An 18,531-nucleotide genomic window follows, 5' to 3' on the forward strand; every position below is an offset into this window, starting at 1 on the left:
TGATGGTGAAGTCACAAAAGGTGACTCAGGTAAGAAAACTTGTTTGCTCTATCCAACTAGTAACTCACTGGTAAACAGGGGAAGAGACTTGGTGCTAGCACAATAAACCGGCAATCAAAGGATGAACCAGTAATATAAGAAGTGCAGTTGCATACCGATACACCGGTATGATAGAAGAAAGACAGGTGATTACCATAAATCTCAGAGCAGTGATCGGTTATTCAGTTGTAGTGGTAAAGGATGAGTTGGTAAGCTTGTGTCTATGCCAAAACATTTGTTGGTAAGTTTAACTTTCAGTTATCGTGCACTCAAGCATGATTACATGCGGATTTTCTGGTTTGCATTTATTTGGCTGAACATGACTCATAAGTTTCTATCTTTGGGAGATGCGGTGGTAGAATTGGTTGAACACTTGGCAAAATTGTTGTAAGGCACGCAGAGAAAGAGTGGGAGATTTTGAAATTAAAATCTTCTAAAATCCTTGATTGATTTGATTGAGGATATACCTAAAGGTGTAATTAGAAAATGTATACAGAGTTCTTATGCTCTTTCAGAAAGTTTTTTATCGTGAAATTTGAAACAAGGAAATCTTGTTGAAGGCGATCCAAGGTCAAGAGCAGAGTGAGAGGAAGTGTTAAGAGGTGTTAGCACAATTGAGTGTGTGTGAGAGGTAGATCAACTAAGTGCAGAGTCGACAGACAGAGAACCGGCTGAGTGCAGAGCCGAAGGACAGAGAACTGATTGAGTACAAAGCCGAAGGACAGAGAACTGGCTAAGAGCAAAGCTGAAGGACAAAGGACCGACAGAGTATAGAGCCGAAAGTCAAAGGACTGACAAAGTGTAGTGTCGAGGGATAGGTGACCGACCGAGTGAATAGTCAAAGGTGTAAGAAGGAAACCGGTGTTGTGCAGAGGAGAAACAACTGGTGTGTATTGAGTGGGATGCATATTGAGATCTAATCAAGCCATCAGTAGATAATTCAGTAGATCATCCATCTATTGCTTTCTAACAACTGCAATGAAAATCCCATAACTAGCTGGACTTTAACAGGTCCCTATTGTAAAATCCCTTATCCGGGTAACATCTTAACTAATCTTCTAAGTCTCTAACCAGGCTACCTTTAACAGGGTAAAGGTACTAACCAGCCTTGATCAAAATCCCTTAACCGAGTGGCACCTAATAGTGTCTTTGTAATCTCCTAACAGGGATGGCTCTTAACCAGGCATACTCCAAAAGCGTACAAATTTTGTGAGTTCCTACTCACACCGTGGTTTTCTCCCTATTGGGTTTCCACGAGATAACTCCTTGGTGTCACTGTCAACTTTTCATGCTTGCATATTTTACTTCAGTGATTAAGTATAGTGTTGGATCTTAGATGAATGAAGATTTAAGATAAAAGTTAATTTGTGAAAATTTGATTAAGTGTTAATTCACCCCTCCCCTCTCAGCACCAGTTGGGACTAACATTATATGTGTATTTTTATCATATTGTTGAGGGTTCCTTGGCATGGCATTACAACATACATGTTTATATATACAAATGGATATATATGTGTGTGTGTGTGTGTGTGTGTGTGTGTGTGTGTGTGTGTGTGTGTGTGTGTGTGTGTGTGTGTGTGTGTGTGTATTATGTAACTGAATAACATGAATGATCTTCAACAATTTCTTTCTCAAATTCTAAGTCAATATTCTCTATAGATCATCCTCATGAAATTTCAAGAGAAAATTATTAGATACTAGAGCTAGTTGATAGTGACTAGGGTTTTTCACCTATTTTGAATTTGGAAATATGCATCTTTGTTTACACTTTCAAAAACTATAACTCTTACCATCATATTTGGAATATACATATATAAAAGAGAGGAAAAGTGTTGGGCTATATAGTTATTTGCCTAAGTCAAACCCCGAGTAGGAATTAACCTCCAATATAACAATGATTGATTAGAAAGAGAGATTTCCCTTTTAAGGTAGATGTTGAAAACCTTAAGGAAATGCCTAATTAACAAGTTGTACTTTTGCTATGAATCTTCTTGTCTTTAAGCCTCATGAAAGGTTGATGTTTCTTAATAGGAGTTCATTCATGCCTTCACTCATGGAAGAAACGCATAAAATTGATCATAGATATTAACTTGGATGCTTGAATGATTGACATCTCATTCACTTCCTTGAAAATGTTTGATTGTAATTGTTTAATTTGGATTAAATGCCTTCTAAAGTAATGTTCAAATGAGGGGTGAGACTTGTATTTATAGACAACCTCAAGAAATATGTTAAAAATTTGAAGAAGGCTGACATTGGGGAGAACTTTCTCACTCAACAACTTTCTAACTATTAAGGGTTCAAATTTGGGCCCAAAATGGGAGGACTATGGTGCATAGTACCATAGTCTAGGAGGGTTATGGAACCTAGCGCTATAGTCTTGGTATTCTTGGCCACAAATTGGGTTAGTGAGCATACGAAGATGCTAAGATTCCAGATTTGGCTATGGCTTGAACACAATCAATCAGAATCAGGGGCATGAGGGAAGAACCACCAAAGTAAGCCCCAAATGAGTGAATTGTATGAGGATATACTTTATGACACTATCAAAGAAATAGAAGTGAATGAAACAAGTCTAGATGTTGTTTCTAACTCTTGTTAGTTAAGGATGATATGTGGCACACAAATTTTATTTTCTACCTTGAGGATATGAGTTTTCCACCATACATGAATGAAGGAAACAAAAGAATCCTTGAGCTACAATTTCAATGGTATGTATTGATCCATTTTAAACTATTATAGAGAAACCATGATGGGATGTTTTTAAAGTACTTGGATTGTCAAAAAGTTGATGTAATAGTGAAACTATGTCATTGTGGTATTTGTGGAAGAGGTTTTAAGGCTAAAACTATTGCTAATAAAATCCTATGGAAAATACTAATGGCTTATGTTATTCAAATATGTATCTTGGATGATAAGAAAATGTGGTGCTTGATATAGGTTTCATAATAAGTTCAAATTTGCTAGTGAACTTCTCCTTTTACCTCTCAAAGTAGATGATAATTTCTATCAATGGGGAATTGACTTCATTAGAGAGATATGAGAAAGATCTAGAAATGAATACAAGTTGATTCCAGTAGCCAATAACTGCTTCAAAAAGTGGTTTGAGGTAATTATAATTTATAATACAACATCTAAGGTGGTGGTAGATTTCTTAATCAACAACATAGTAACTTTGTTTGGCATCCCGACCAAGATTTTAATAAAAAAATTATATGATTCAAATCTCAAGATATGTTAAACATGTGTTCTAAATTTGGTATAGATTTGATTACACTCATCTCCTTATGATTCTAAAGTAATTAGGGAGGTTGAATCAAGTATAAAGTATGGTGTATGGGTTGATTGGATAACCTTCAAGCATGATATAAGGAGAAATCTATTTGAAATAGTATATAAGACAAAGGATAGAATAACACTCAAATTGGAATTACACGTCTATCAACTATTACATGATGTTGATGACAAGTGTGATGGTGTTGTCTTTTAAAGAGTAATAGAGTTAGATAAATTAGATGACCAGTAGATGGTTATAGATACTTGATTCCCACCACATAAGTAAATAAATTCAGTAATTCTACCTTGGGGGGATATCCAGCAATTCTGGGAAAGTCATGGTTGGCTACTGCAGATGCTTACATTGGATGCAAGTTAGGAGATATGATTGTTTCCAATGGAGATAGTACAAATAAATTCACACTTTATCCACCTGCACAACCGCATGAAGAATTAGAACAATTTCTGACTTGACTTAGGTGATGAGCCTGAGGAAGATGCCAAGTCTATGGTAAAATTGATTATGCTTGATAGAAGTCCTCTCCTCCAAATTTATGATGAAGATCAAGTCTTAACACGGGTGTTAAATAATACATGTGCAACGAAGGCTACAGGACAAGGTACTTCAAACAATTCTGGATGTCCATTACAAAGATTGTTGCCTAGTTCAAATTTAATTACTCAAGTACTCCTTCATACCCTACTTCCCCATGAATTAAAGATACCAAGTGTGAATGAAGCTTCCATGAAAAAAATGACTAAGCATATTGAAGTAGCTTCTGTAAAGCAACTCATTATAAATTTTAATCTCTCTCTATAACAAGAGCAATCATTGAAAGATTTGTTACATTAGAAGAAGTTTGTATTTTCTTGGGACTACACTAATATAGTCAGATTGGATCCTAAACTATATACACATAGAATTTACATCCAAGAGCATACTAAACCAATCAAACAACCTCAGAGAAGAGTTAACCCAACTCTTAGGGAAACTGTCAAGACCAAATTACAAAAGCTACTGGATGCAGGTTTTATTTACCCCATCTTAGATAGTTAATGGGTTTCACCTTTGGTTATTGTTCCAAAGAAGAATGGAAAATGGAGAGTATGTGTGTATTACAGGAAATTGAACAAAGCCACCAAAAAGGTTCATTTTCCACTTCCTTTCATTGATCAAGTTTTGGATTCTTTAGCAGGGAAAAAGTATTTCTCATTCCCTGATGGGTTTAGTGGCTATAATCAGATTCAAATAGCACCAGAGGATCGGGATAAGACTACCTTAACTTTTCCCTAGTGAACCTATTCCCACTCTATTCTTCCATTTGGATTGTGTGATGCTCCAACAACCTTTCAGAGAGCAATTCTCAGCATCTTTGTTGATATCTCCCACAATTGCTCAAAACTCTATATGGATTATTTCACAACATATGGAGATGAATTTCAAGAGGCACTTGATAACCTATATAAAGTGATATAAATATGTCAAGATCATAATCTTTCCCTGAAAAGTGAGAAATGCTTTCTAATGATGCAGGAAGGAGTGGTATTAGGTTATTATGTCTCAGCTAACAAAATTCAAGTAGATCCTGCCAAGATTAAGGTAATCCAAACCCTTCAAACTCCCATCAAGAAAAAAGATGTGCATATTGTTTTGGGACATGCTAGTTACTATAGGAGGTTTGTCAAAATTTCCAACACTATTGCAAGTCCCTTGTATGATTTATTATTAAAAGATATAAATTTACAATGGACATCAACATGTGATAAGGCCTTTGATGATCTCAAAGTTGTACTCACTCAAGCACCAGTCATTCAAGGACCTAAATGGAACCTACCCTTCTATATTTACACAGATGCATCTGACCATGTTGTTGGAGGAGTTCTTGCTCAGAAAGATGGAGACATTGAAAATGCAATCTACTACATAAGCAAGAATCTGCAAGGTGCTGAACTAAATTACACTATCACAAAAAAATAGATGTTAACAATAATATATGCTCTCAACAAATTCAAGCATTATATAACAAGGTACCAAGTATATGTTTACATCTATCATACATAAATAAGGTACCTCATGAACAAACTGATAATTTTTGGAAGGCTCGCAAGATGGTTACTTCTAATACAGGAATTTGATATTACTATCATAGATAAGCCAGGTAAAGCAAATGTAGTGTCCAACTTCTTGTCGAGGTGTATGCATCAACCTCAGGAACCTATCATTGATGATTCTTTCTCAGATGAAATTCTAATTGCTATCATTGTCTGCATCCCTTGGTATGATGATATAGAAAATTACTTAGTTATTGGTAAAATACCCTCATATTTCTCTCCAAAGGATAAAATAATTCTTATTGAGAATTTTTTTCCATATACCTGGGTCAATGGATGTTTATTTTACACAGGACCAGATAATGTAATGAGGAGGTGCATTAGGGAAGATGAAACATATGACATTCTACATGCTTTCCATGATGAACCTTGTGGGGCTCATTTTGTAGCCAAAAGAACAACAAGGAAGATACTCAATACAGGGTATTATTGTCCTACCCTCCATAAGGATGCAGTCAATTACACAAGGAAATGTGATAGATGTCAAAGAATGGGTCATCCCACAAGGTCATATGAGATTCCTTTTCATCCATAGGTAGTTGTCAAACCCTTTGACAAATGGGAAATGGACTTCATAGGTCCAATTGATCCCCTATCTAATGGAAAATCCTATATACTAGTGTGTACAGACTACCTTACAAAATGGGTAGAGCTAAGGGCAATGAAACATATAAGAGACAACACAGTTGTCGAGTTTCCATATGAAGAGATCTTTACAAGGTATGGAGTTTGTAGAGAACTTGTTACAAATCGGGGTGCTCAGCTCACATCTAACTCGATTGCTGCTATGAGAGAAGAATATAACATCAGGCATAAAAAGTCTACTATAGGGTTTAGACCCTTTGAACTGGTGTATGGAAAAAATGCAGTAATGCAAATAGAGTTTGAGCACAAAACTCTACGTATTGCAATAGAGCTGGGTATGGACCTCTCAGAAGTACAAAAGGAAAGAATAGTAGAACTCAATCAATTGGATGGATTGAGGAAATCTTCCCTGCAAAATACAATTCTAATTCAACATCACTGTGTGAAATGGCATGATAAATATATTATAACCAAAGCATTTCATGTCAGTGACTGGACTTTGTTATATGATTCTAGATATAAAGACAACCTTGGTAAATTACAAACATGGTGGCTTGAACGAGTGTTTGCTAATGGAGCGGTCAAACTGGCAACTACTGATATTGCAAGATTCAAACTACTACTCAATGGCCACCATCTTCATCTTTATTATAAGCCTAGTACTAAGGAGGAGTTTATGCTTCAATTTGAAGGACTTTGCAATCCTCCTGCAGCCACTGACAGTGACCCTCTGGGTTCACCATCTATTTGACCATAATTCACACTAATCATAATAAACAACTCCATGTCTACAGGGAGTTCATTTCTTCGTTCCATTCCGCGTCACCTCTGTCTCACTCATACTTCATTTCATCCATCTTCAGTTTTGTCATCACAATCATTATTTGAACATTTGAAAATACAATTCATTCACATCACACATGCCAACAGTCTTATGAGTGGGTGGAATAATCTCTTCAGCCAAGTAAGTAATTTCATTTCTTTCATGATTACATTCTTTTTGTTCCACATTTTCTTTCATATCATTAATTTTGAAGATTTATAATTGCATTCCTTTATCCTACCTTTACGCATGTGTAGACAATTGCGTCTAACTTCAGTTGGGGGGATAGATTATGCTAAAAAGATATTATTATTATTATTAGGAAGATATGTTAACTCAACTAGATTTTTGAGTCAATTTTACTTCACCCCGATGTTTAAAGTCCAGTCTCCAGTCTATTCAAAATTTAGTAAAATTTAAATTTTTCTTTTGAACTACGTCTATGCGAAGCCCTCTTAATTGCTCTTACTATAAGTAATTCCCTATTACATTTGAGAAGCCTTGTCATAGTACATTCCACTTTTTCTTCCTAAGACTTGGGGAAACAGAGAACTTCATATTTTGAATTACAACATAAGGGTTTTCTTGAAGGTGGTGATAACTACAGTAAATGGGAGGGTCCTCCGATCAGACGAGAACCTATAGATCACAGTTTGATATTAAATGATCAAGATTGTGAACCTTTGTTCTGAGGTTGTAGATGGTTAAACTATTTTTTGAAATTGCACACTTATGATGAAGATATTGTTGTAGAATTTGCATAATCGTTAAAGGATAATATGGTAGTAGTAAAGGGATTGAGGGTTCCTATCATAGAGGAACACATTGCACAAGTTTCAAGCCCACCTATGGATGGAGAGCCTTTCCCTAAAACTAAGGATGCTAGGTTAGCTTAGCTCAATTTACAGAGCATGGTGACCCTCCACTGCATGTCACTAAGCAAGGAACGAGTTGGTTGTCTCTCCCACCTCTGTGGGCTCACTAAAAATAACTTATGTTATTATGTATATGTAGTGTCATAAAATTGTGACCCTTACAATTTTAACCACTTTTGGGGTCCTCACCTTGGCGACGACATATTCTTCCCTAATCGGAACCTATTTCTATATTTCCAACCCTTCTCTCTTCCTCCTCCATGTCTTGTGTCTACCTTAGACCTTGTCTAGGCCCCAAAATAGGGTAGGACAAGGGCGTGGCGCCCCTGTCCTCACCCCTTAGGGTGGTCCTATGTTTGGTCTGCCCAATCTCCTATGCATTTCTTGTCTTCGAGGTTTGTAATTCCTCTTTGTCAACCTTCAGTGGTTGAAAATTAATCCTTGAAGCATGTATAAAAGGGAATTCAATACCCTCATTCACAGATAGAGGAACAAATGATAAGAGATAGAGAACATAGGGAGAAGATACAAGATTTCAAGGTCATCATCAAGCATTCAAGTCTTATTCATTCATCCATTGGAGCAACATTACAACATTCATTTGCAAGCATGTGTGTGTTATGGTTTTGTCATGTTACATGCCATTTCATACAACATTTGTGATTACATCCAAGAAGCAAAGCAATCATCATCAACAAGTTGTAGATCTACAAGGTATACATCTCCATTGTTTACATTCAAGCATTTGCAATTACTTTCTTTATAGGTTGATTCCTCAACTGGGGTTTGACTGAGGCAAACCCCTATCCACAACCCCCCTTTCTTCTCTCTTCTATGTGTAGGTTGTAGGTGCGCAGTTGTAATTGTAGGTTTGGGCTTCATTTGCAGAGACTGAAGAACCCTTTTCATTTCGCAAATTTTGTGGCGGACCATGTACATCCCCGCCACGGTCTCGACGAATTTTCTCCAAATTTTTAGGGCAGATCTGTATCAATTTAATTAGCTCAGATCCAAAGTTACAACGTGATCCCGAACTGGTAGGCCCTCATTTTACTCATTTTCCCTCTCTTTTTCACATATTCAACAAGTCAACTTTCTCATTTACAAAAGAGGGTAGATCATACTTCAATCACTTGCAATCCACTTAGAATTCACATCCTTGTTTCCCTCAAATTTGGATCTAGTGGATTCAACCCCTCTTTTGTATGTAAAGTTCTTCCCAAGTGAAAATCGTCCTAGTGGCTTCCTTTCTCTCTCCTAGGTGGGGAGTCACTAGGATCCAATTTTCCACTTTACATTTTGGTGAACCTAACGTCTTACACATTTATTCTGATTTTGCATTATTAGATCTAATTAATTGCAATTTGAATTTCAAATTTTCATTTTCAAATTTGATCTATTTGTAAATTTTAGAGGTTAATTGCATAACGACCCTAATTTTTCATTTTGAGAAAATTAAGCTTGTGAATTGTAAAAAATTTATTGCTTGTTCCAGATCTAATTTCTATTTCAAAATTACAATTCAAATTTGTTTCTTTATTTTGAAAATTCAATGGTTAAATCATAAAACCCTAATTTTTAAGATTCTTCTATTTTTTATCTTTGACTGCAATTTTGACCTATCTAGACATCTCCAAATCAACTATTTTTTTGGATTCCGTATTAAAATCATAATCTCTATCATCCCTGAAATTTTTGAAATAAGTTGGTCGGACCGTGTGCGTTCCCGCCACGGTCCTCAACTTTTTTCCCGAAATTTTGAGAGATGGAATTGACTGTATTTTTTTGCTCAGATCCATAAAATCAACGTACTTTATCAATTATAACACTCTCTAAGGGCAAACACAAATTCAAAATTCATCAAATTCAAATCTTAAAATTAATTTTCACAAAAAAGTCCTAATTTTGGATCTGCTTTTCCAGCAAATTCAACTTTCACTTGAGAGACTTTTAATGGCAATTAATAAATTGGATTTACTTGTTCTTTCACACGTGATTACATTAATTTTTGTATATATTTATCATGTGTCAGATAAGAGTTTCTTCCATTTCCTATTGCTTCTCTTTCTTCATAGCACTTGGTCATATTGTGTTGTTATGATTTCTAAATTATTAGATCTCAAAGCTTTCATGTATCATTTATGTTGCATTATGATGATGTTAACAAAATGCATTTCCTATGTTAATCATCTTAAATCTTTTGTAGATCCTAAACCTACACATCCTAATCTTTGTACCTCTCCTAGGGTGTCTTGTGTGAAAGAAATGAGATCTAATGCTTTACCCAATGATCTTTCTACAAGAGAGCAAGCATTGGAAATTAATATGGATCCATCTTCTTCTTCTTCTACACACACCCTTGATCAAGGGGGGCAATATGAAAACATCAACATTCTTACATCTTTAGATCCTCCTTATTCTCCTAAGACCTATCTTCACCATCAAAGTCTATGTAGGGAGGGTGATGTCATGCATTTTATTCATGAGCTTTCCCCTCACATAGAAATCACTAAAAATGACCTTTTAGATGATGAAGATGTTCCTCCTCAATCTTGCAAAAAGGATAAGCTTGATAAAAGCAAAGAGATTCTTATTACAGAGAATACTCTTCCTTCATTTATAAATCCGTTTCTACCTCCTTACACAACATATTTCAAATAAATTCATGATCTTGTTCCTCCATCTAGTCAATTGCAACATTCTTATAGTCGTGGCTTTCATATAATCACAAAACAAGGTTTTAAAGGACAAGGAATTGGAAAATTTGAGCATGGAATTTGTGTCCCTATAAACCCTCTTACACAAACTACTACAAGAGGCCTAGGAAGTGGTACCCCTCTTTCTATGGATGAATTATTTAGACTTCAAAACTTTAAAGATTACCTTCAAAATCAACAAATCAAGAGAGCCCACAAGAATGCTTCTTCTTCAAAGCATCTTTTTTGTTCATTTCATCAAACCCATGGCCATAATGCTAATGATTGCCCTGATTTTCAAAAATCTATTCAAGATAGCATAGATAGTGGAAAAATTAGAAATGTGGATAATGAAACTTTTTCTCCTAACTAACCTTCCTCTTCATGGGAAGATGATATTTACCATCTTCACAGATTAGCTGCAAGAATCTATTGGAGACTGAAATATGACAAGAACATTTCCTTTCCTCCTCAAAATAAAATAAAAATCTTAAGCAAGTGAGAGGTATTGAATATTGCATTTTTCATCATTTATATTCACATTCTATTGGAAAATGTTATGCATTTAAGAAATTTGTTCAACTAAAATATGATCTTGCACACATTTGTCTCACAGAGGATCTAGTTGTATTTCTTGGTAAAAACATCGTGCCTTAGCACTTCCTTTCCCTTCATGTTTTTCTTCACCCTATGGCATAATTAGCCCGTGTAATGGGGGCTCTTTCTCATTAGTGGTGGTAGTATTTTACTTTAACATACTTTGGGGCAGCAACATGAAGTCTATTTCTCTTATTCTTTCTATACATTTATCTCTATCTTTGTGTATTATTCATTATTAGATATCTTTCTTGCATAGGGCTATTCCTAGGTGAGCATGTAATTGTTCTTTGGTTTTCCTCTTTGCTTGGAGAGGGGCATCTTCAATGATTAATGCACTTCTTCTCTTTCCTTCATTCTCTCGGAAATCTTACCTCTTCAATGGTTTCAATTATTCACAAGTATGATATGCCTCTTAGTAGGGAATGATCTCTTGTGAAGTATGTATCCCTTCCTTGAAAGGATTTGTTCCACTAGGATGACATGTCTCTTGAAACTAATCACCATCAAAACGTGTGTAATATTTCTCCTTGTTCTCCTCACTTGGGGGGCAAGGATTTTCACTTCTTTCCCTTTTATCATTATTTCCTTTAGGGGCTGAATTTTTCATATATGATTATCATTTCTTACAATGGTATGCTTTTATGCCTAATCCCCCTTGGGGAATGTATGATTCTTTTTCTCTCTTCTTTTCAAATATTACCATGTCTTGAGATGTGTATTTTACATTTACTAATGTCTTTTCTTGCATTTGTTCATGTAAATTCATTGCACATTTGCTTATGTTCAATCTCTCTAGTAGGTTGTGTAAGTTCTTCTCATTGTACCTTAGCTTAGGGGGCAATGATCCTTCTCTCTCTCTCTTTCTTGAGGGATCCACTTTTTCCCTATTAAGTGGTTGGTGTGAGTTCTATTACTTGATGTCATTCCTTGAGTAGAATTGTTGGTTATTGACTTAAGGATTCTCTCGTATACAAGAAGTGTTACTCCTTGACTACGACCTCTTTTACACTTGGTTATGTACATCTATGATAAATCCAACCATCCCTATGGGGGCTAAACGTGAGTCATCCCTCATCAAGAATCCCTTTCACCTAGAAATAGGAGGAAGGATTTCATTCTCATTATTTCCTTTTCTTGTTCTAGAAGATGTTATATTTGTCTAAGACAACTCCTCTTGGGGGTAGATGTCTTTTGAACAAAGATCTCTTCTCCTCCAAGGATCATCTTTACACTTACAGTAATAAATCTCTTTTCAACTATCTTATCCTTGCTTGAATAGTATTCCCTCTCTTGCTTGGATTTATGACATTGTTGCATAGTGGATATCTTCTTTGTGATGAAGGTAGGTATCCTTGTTATAGTTTCCTTAAGATATCAGCATTAGCCTATGTTGACATCTTAAGGAGGGGGCACCCACACTTTTCCTTTGTACTATACTTCTCTCATGCATTAAACAATGAGACATTATTGGAACCAGGGGGAAACCTCCTAGAGCAAGATGTCGTCACTTTTTGTACAGTGGGTTATTCTCAAAACCAGAGCACGATCTCTTAGAGCGAGATGTCTTCACTTCTTCTTGTCTTGTACAATAGACATTATTGGAACCAAAGGGAAACCTCTTAGAGAAAGATGTCATCACTTTTCTCTTGTACAATGGGTTATTCTTGGAACTAGAGCACAGTCTCTTAGAGCGAGATGACGCCACTTTTCTTTTATACAAGGTGATTATTCTTGGAGCCAGAGCATGATCTCTTAGAGAAAGATATCACACCTTTCTTAACACTTGTAGTATACATTCTATACAAGTTGTAGCATACTCGGGCATAGACTCCTATGAGGCACTTCGAACCTCACTAGCATACACACGCATGAGGTTAAGTGGAACTAACGGTGTTCTCACTCTCTCTCTCTACATGGATCACCTAGGCAAGCTCTGGGGGTGAGATTTTCCATGTCCTTCTCTCCATGGATCACCTATTTTTAGGGGTGAGACATCCATGATTTCTTTCTTCTTTGCCTTTCTTCTCATGGATCACCAAAGTGTCTATTCATGTTCTCTCTCTTATTCCTCTCATGAACTCATAGTTTTACTATTGATAGTTCATGGATGATGTTAGCTTTTCTCTTTTATGTGATCGCTCATGTTTATGTGATGGAATTGGTCTTTGTGTCCTGATTAGTTGTTGTGACATCTGAGCTCGAGATCTCTTCGACTAGTTAGTTTGTCTTGTTCTTGTAGTGTGTCTTTTTGTGCTTTGTCTTTGTTTTTGTGTGTGTTTTGTGCCTTTTTGGTTTGTGTGCTCTTGCATGTGTTGGCATGAGTTGAGACCCTAAGATTGGGGGCTTTTTGCTCCACAATATTAGTGGTGTCTCATACTCCTTGTGGTTTTTCTCTGCATCTCTCATCTCCATCTCTCTTTCTTCTACTTTATCGGCAGTAGTCGCATAAGCCATACTCCCGCTAAAGTGGGGGCTAAATGTAGTCTCATAAAATTACGACCCTTGCAATTTTAACCACATTTGGGGTCCTCACCTTAGCGAAGACATCTTCCCTAACTGGGACCTATTTCTACATTTCCAACCCTTCTCTCTTCCTCCTTCATGTCTTGTGTATGCTTTAGACCCTGTCTGGGCCCCAATATAGGGAAGGATAGGGGTGTGGCACCCTTGTCCCCCGTGGGACAGGGGTGTCACGCCCCTGTCCTCACCCCTTAGGGTGGTCCTATGTTCAGTCTACCCGATCTCCTATGCATTTCTTATCTTCGGGGTTTGCAATTCCTATTTGTTGGCCTTTGGTGGTTGAAAATTAATCCTTGAGGAATGTATAAAAAGGAATTCAATACCCTCATTCATGGATAGAGGAACATATGATAAGAGATAGAGAGCACAAGGAGAAGATACAAGATTTCAAGGTCATCATCAAGCATTCAAACATCCAAGTTTGCTTCATTCATCCATTGGAGCAACATTACAACATTCATTTGCAAGCATGTGTGTGTGTTAGGGGTTTGTCATGTTACATGCCATTTCATACAACATTTGTGATTACATCCAAGAAGCAAAGCAATCATCATCAACAAGTTGCAGATCTACAAGGTATATATCTCCATTGTTTACATTCAAGCATTTGCAATTACTTTATTTCTAGGTTGATTCCTCAACCGGGGTTTGAATGAGGCAAACCCCTATCCACAACCCCCCTTTCTTCTCTCTTTTGTGTGTAGGTTGCAGGTGCATAGCTTTAATTGCAGGTTTGGGCTTCATTTGCAGAAACTGAAGAACACTTTTTGTTTCACGGATTTTGTGGCGAACCATGTACATTCCTGCCATGGTCCCGATGACTTTTCTCCAAATTTGCAGGGCAGATCTACGTCAGTTTAATTATCTTAGATTCAAAGTCACAGCGTGATCCTGAACTGGTAGCACCTCATTTCACTCATTTCCCCTCTCTTTTTCACATAGTCAACAAGTCAACTTTCTCATTTACAAAAGAAGGTAAATCACACTTCAACCACTTGCAATCCACTTAGAATTCACATCCTTATTTCCCTCAGATTTGGATCTAGTGGATTCAACCCCTCTTTTGAATGTAAAGTTCCTCCCAAGTGAAAATCATCCTAGTGGCTTCCTTTCTCTTTCCTAGGTGGGGAGTCACTAGGATCCAATTTTCCACTTTACAGTATATCACATGTGAAGGAAGATAGTCTCAATTGCACTCTGTACATTTTAGATTGCTAAATCATTTGAGGCATGGTAGATGTATGAATGTCCCCAATTCTCTTTATAACATACCAAAATAGATGGCAACTCAAATACAAAAAGATAACCCTTAGTCTGTTTCCCATCACTATTGTATTTAGTTATTGATTGAACAAACCCTAGTGGAAACCAACCCTAGAATGCAGTGGGTAGACTTTCTAGATATAATTAGGGCTCGACCATTAAGGCAGATTCCTAGCATTGGAGAAGCTGCAGGTGTTCCATCCTCCAAACCTACTAAAATTCTTAGTGAAAACTCTCCTAGTGAGGGTGAGGGTGCTACTCCAAGGGTTGTACAGAAAACCCCTGTAGCACAAGGGCTTACATCTAAAGGTAAAAATAAGGAGAAGAAAACACAAAGAATAATGGTTAAGGGAAAGAAGAAGGATAAGCTCCCTGGAGTTACCTTGAAAGAGCTGATACCACAAACAATCGTCTTTGAAAAGCAAAAAGAGAAGAAATATAAAACTCCTGCTATAATGCAGAAAATAAAGAAACCAACTGCTAAAGCAAACCAATTTGGCTAGAAAAGGAAAAAATTAGAAAAAACTTCTCCACGAAAAATGACCTACAAGGACCAGTCATAGGTTGAAAAACAAATTTAAGGGTAAAGTAGTTGCAAGAGAGAAAATAGATATTCAAAGCTCTGATATTGAAGAGGAAGAACCTCCTCAAAGGCATTCTCCTATAATTCCATCTCCATATTCCTCCTCTAGTGAGGAAGAAAAACAAGAGCAAGAAATGTCTCATTCAGATAACTTGCTAGAAGAAGAGTCGAAAGAGGATTCAAGAGATGTGGCATTTTATGAAACAAAAAATGTAGCTCATAATATTACTCAGATCATGCCAGAAACATAGACACAAGGTGGCAAAGAAGAAGAAGAAGCAGCTGAAGAAGAAGAAGAAGCAGTTGAAGAAGAAGAAGCTGCAAATGAAGAAGAAGGTGCAGAAGAAGAAGCATTAGTTCACTCTAGAGAGAGTTAGATTGACCTAAATATTGGAGATGCTTCTAACCATCAACAAATCCACCTTGAAGAACCTATTGGGACTACTACATCTGGGTTAGTGAACTAGGTCGAAACTACTAAAAAGGTGAATAAAGAGGAGCAAAGGATAAAGGTTATGGTAAGTAAGCAAAATCCACCCTCATTTTCCTAGGCCTCAATTTCTATTGAATTTTGGAAATTCTTAGAAAAGAGGGAGGAAGAATGGAAAAGGGAGAGAGAAGTGTCAGAAGAAAAACTAAGAAAGAAAGATATAAAGATAAATAGGTAGGAAGATAAAATAGACCATATTGATACTCTATTGCCTCGGGCAATTGAGTGTAGGTCACCACCTAGAGTATATTCCCTTTACTTGAAGGAATTGCATCTTTCTTACTGTGGGGGCAGGAAAAGCAAGATCGGGAGGCTAGGACCTAATCCCACTTTTGCCAACACATTGGGAATATGAAAGAGCCTAGGGAGGTAGATCACTTTGGCTACTTATTGTGAGAAAGAGAGAGCCAAGGATTACCTCTTAGGGTTTCTATTATTCTTGTTGCAAATGATGAGAAAAAATAGGGTTTGAATGATCAACTAGGCTAGGAGATAAAGAATGAAGCATAAATGAACTCATAATAACACAAACCTGCAGATCTAAAACTGAGACACTGAAAGCATGAAAGGGGGAGGATTTTAGATGTGTACTTGATACTACAAATTGAACAAAACTGACCAGGACCAGGGTGCCACACCACTGTCCCTGATGGACTAACAAAGAGCTGCAACCTAAAGGATGCATACTGGAGACTTTGAATGATAGGGAGATTGAGTGAGAAGTTGCTCAAATAGTCTAAATTGGTTTAACCAACCAAATGGACCCAAAAGGACATGTTTTTGTTTATGTTCAATTAGTGTTTGCAAAGTCACACCTCTTCTCAAGCAACCACCCCATTGTGTGTTATACTCCCTTGCTCAAGCTTATATTCCTCAATATTGCTCAAATCCTCCACCATAGGTCCACACCCCAAAATTATGTCGTAACTATCAAAATTGATTAAAATAGGTCCATTGTATGTCTTTCAACAGTTTTTCAGAAGTTTGGAAGGTTCATACACCCTTGGGGCAATCGGATTCAACTTTTAGTGAAAATAGGGCTAAAAGGCTACTAGCCTGTGGAGGCCTAATTGGAGTGAAATTTGATTATATGGTGCAATTATGGCCAAGACAACCTAGGAACCTGACTTGGAAGGTTTATACAAGATCCAAACTCAAATATTTTTGAGGTCTTAGCTCCTGAGAGGGCAGTATTATGACTGTCCACATTTTGAGGCAAAGAAGTAGGGTTTTTAGAGGGTTTTGTTCATGCAACAAAGGAACTCACTCTTACACCACAAACCAAGCTTCTAAATTATTGTATAACCTCTACCACATCATTTAGAACAATAATCCAACTCTGCCCTGCATGACATTTCATCAAACACTTGCTATGCAAACTGAAACATGTCTGTTTTATTCACTTTCACTGCTAATTCATTGTTTTTCTGCACTTTGAAAGGTTAGACTTTCAAGGAAACTTCACCAATGCATGTATAAACCTCTAAAAAACATTTTTAGCACCCGTTACAAGTTTCCCAAGCATGGGTATGTTCATCAATCAACTTTAGAATAAAAAAGACATTAAATACCCCAAAATTGGGTACTTGCTGCCAACTATAACTCAACACACTTGCAAGGTGAAATACACATTGTTTGGAGCTCCAAATACATCTAAAACTCCAAGGAAACTAGTGCAGACCTCTGCCTTAATTTTTTTCACTCAATTTACCTTTGAGCACAAACTTGTTTGAGTCTTTGTTCACATTGCTAGCCAAATCCATCTCCAACTTGCCTAGCATGAACTCAAAAGCACTTCTTTTGCACAACCCTGGCCAAAACATGAATTATTTACACTATAAATGAGCAATAAAACTTGTCTAAGTTTTTTTCTGGGAGCCCAAACCTATAATGAGACAATTTGATGCATTTTGGAGGCCAAAACCCTTGACACGACAGTCAAAGAGCAAAAATGAAACAATTTTACAAAACCAACTTCCAAATGCACAACCTGCAAAGAAATTACATAAAGTGCATTGAATATACACCAAGATCGCTATCCAAAAGGTACAGTACAAAAATGATAAGCCCCAGTACAAACTGCTATACAAATGCAGCTCAAAACATGAGAAAAGATAGAAAATTGTTTGCTCTTGAATTGATTTTGATTGAAAGTACAAAAGCCAACACTATACCAAGAAGAGGGAGGAATATAAATAGAATTTGGAGGTGGTTATCAAGTCTTGTATAGACATAAGGCATTTTTGTCTTCTTTTTACAAAAAGTGTCCAAAATGACAACTTTTACAAGCAAGAATGACAACTTTTGTTGCTCCAAGTGGCAATTTGAGAAAACTAACACAACCAACCTTCCAAAATCACCTAGGAATGACTAAAAACACTTTATAAACATTTTTCAATGCTTTCCAAATCATGGCTAAGCCTATAAGGCGATTTTCCACTTTTTAGCCTTATTTGGCCTAGGAGCAGAAAACTGACAACTCAAACTTTAAGAAGCAAAACTTGATCTCTCAAGCATAAAATGAGATAAAACACTTATGAAATGACTAAAAAATACCTATAAAAACATTCAAAACCTATTACAAGACTCACAAAAACTTAAGCATGAAAATACTAAAAATGGAGAGTATAAGCAAACCTAGGTGCTCCTGCACCATACTCCCCCAAAGA

The 18,531-nt window shown here is 36.6% G+C and overlaps 1 protein-coding gene across 1 annotated transcript; it reads left to right on the forward strand.

Moving 5' to 3' along the window:
• Positions 1–6,088: 6,088 nt before the first annotated feature.
• On the forward strand, positions 6,089–6,763 carry LOC131858155 (uncharacterized). The gene has a single exon (XM_059211241.1). It carries the CDS (start codon positions 6,089–6,091, stop codon positions 6,761–6,763), a length of 675 nt encoding a protein of 224 aa, XP_059067224.1.
• Positions 6,764–18,531: the final 11,768 nt, after the last annotated feature.

The sequence above is a fragment of the Cryptomeria japonica genome, chromosome 1 (genome assembly GCF_030272615.1).
Source record: "Cryptomeria japonica chromosome 1, Sugi_1.0, whole genome shotgun sequence".
NCBI lineage: Eukaryota > Viridiplantae > Streptophyta > Pinopsida > Cupressales > Cupressaceae > Cryptomeria > Cryptomeria japonica.

Excerpts from the sequence above, each read along its gene's own strand:
- LOC131858155 (XM_059211241.1), top strand. The coding sequence starts at position 6,089 with ATGAAACATATAAGAGACAACACAGTTGTCGAGTTTCCATATGAAGAG.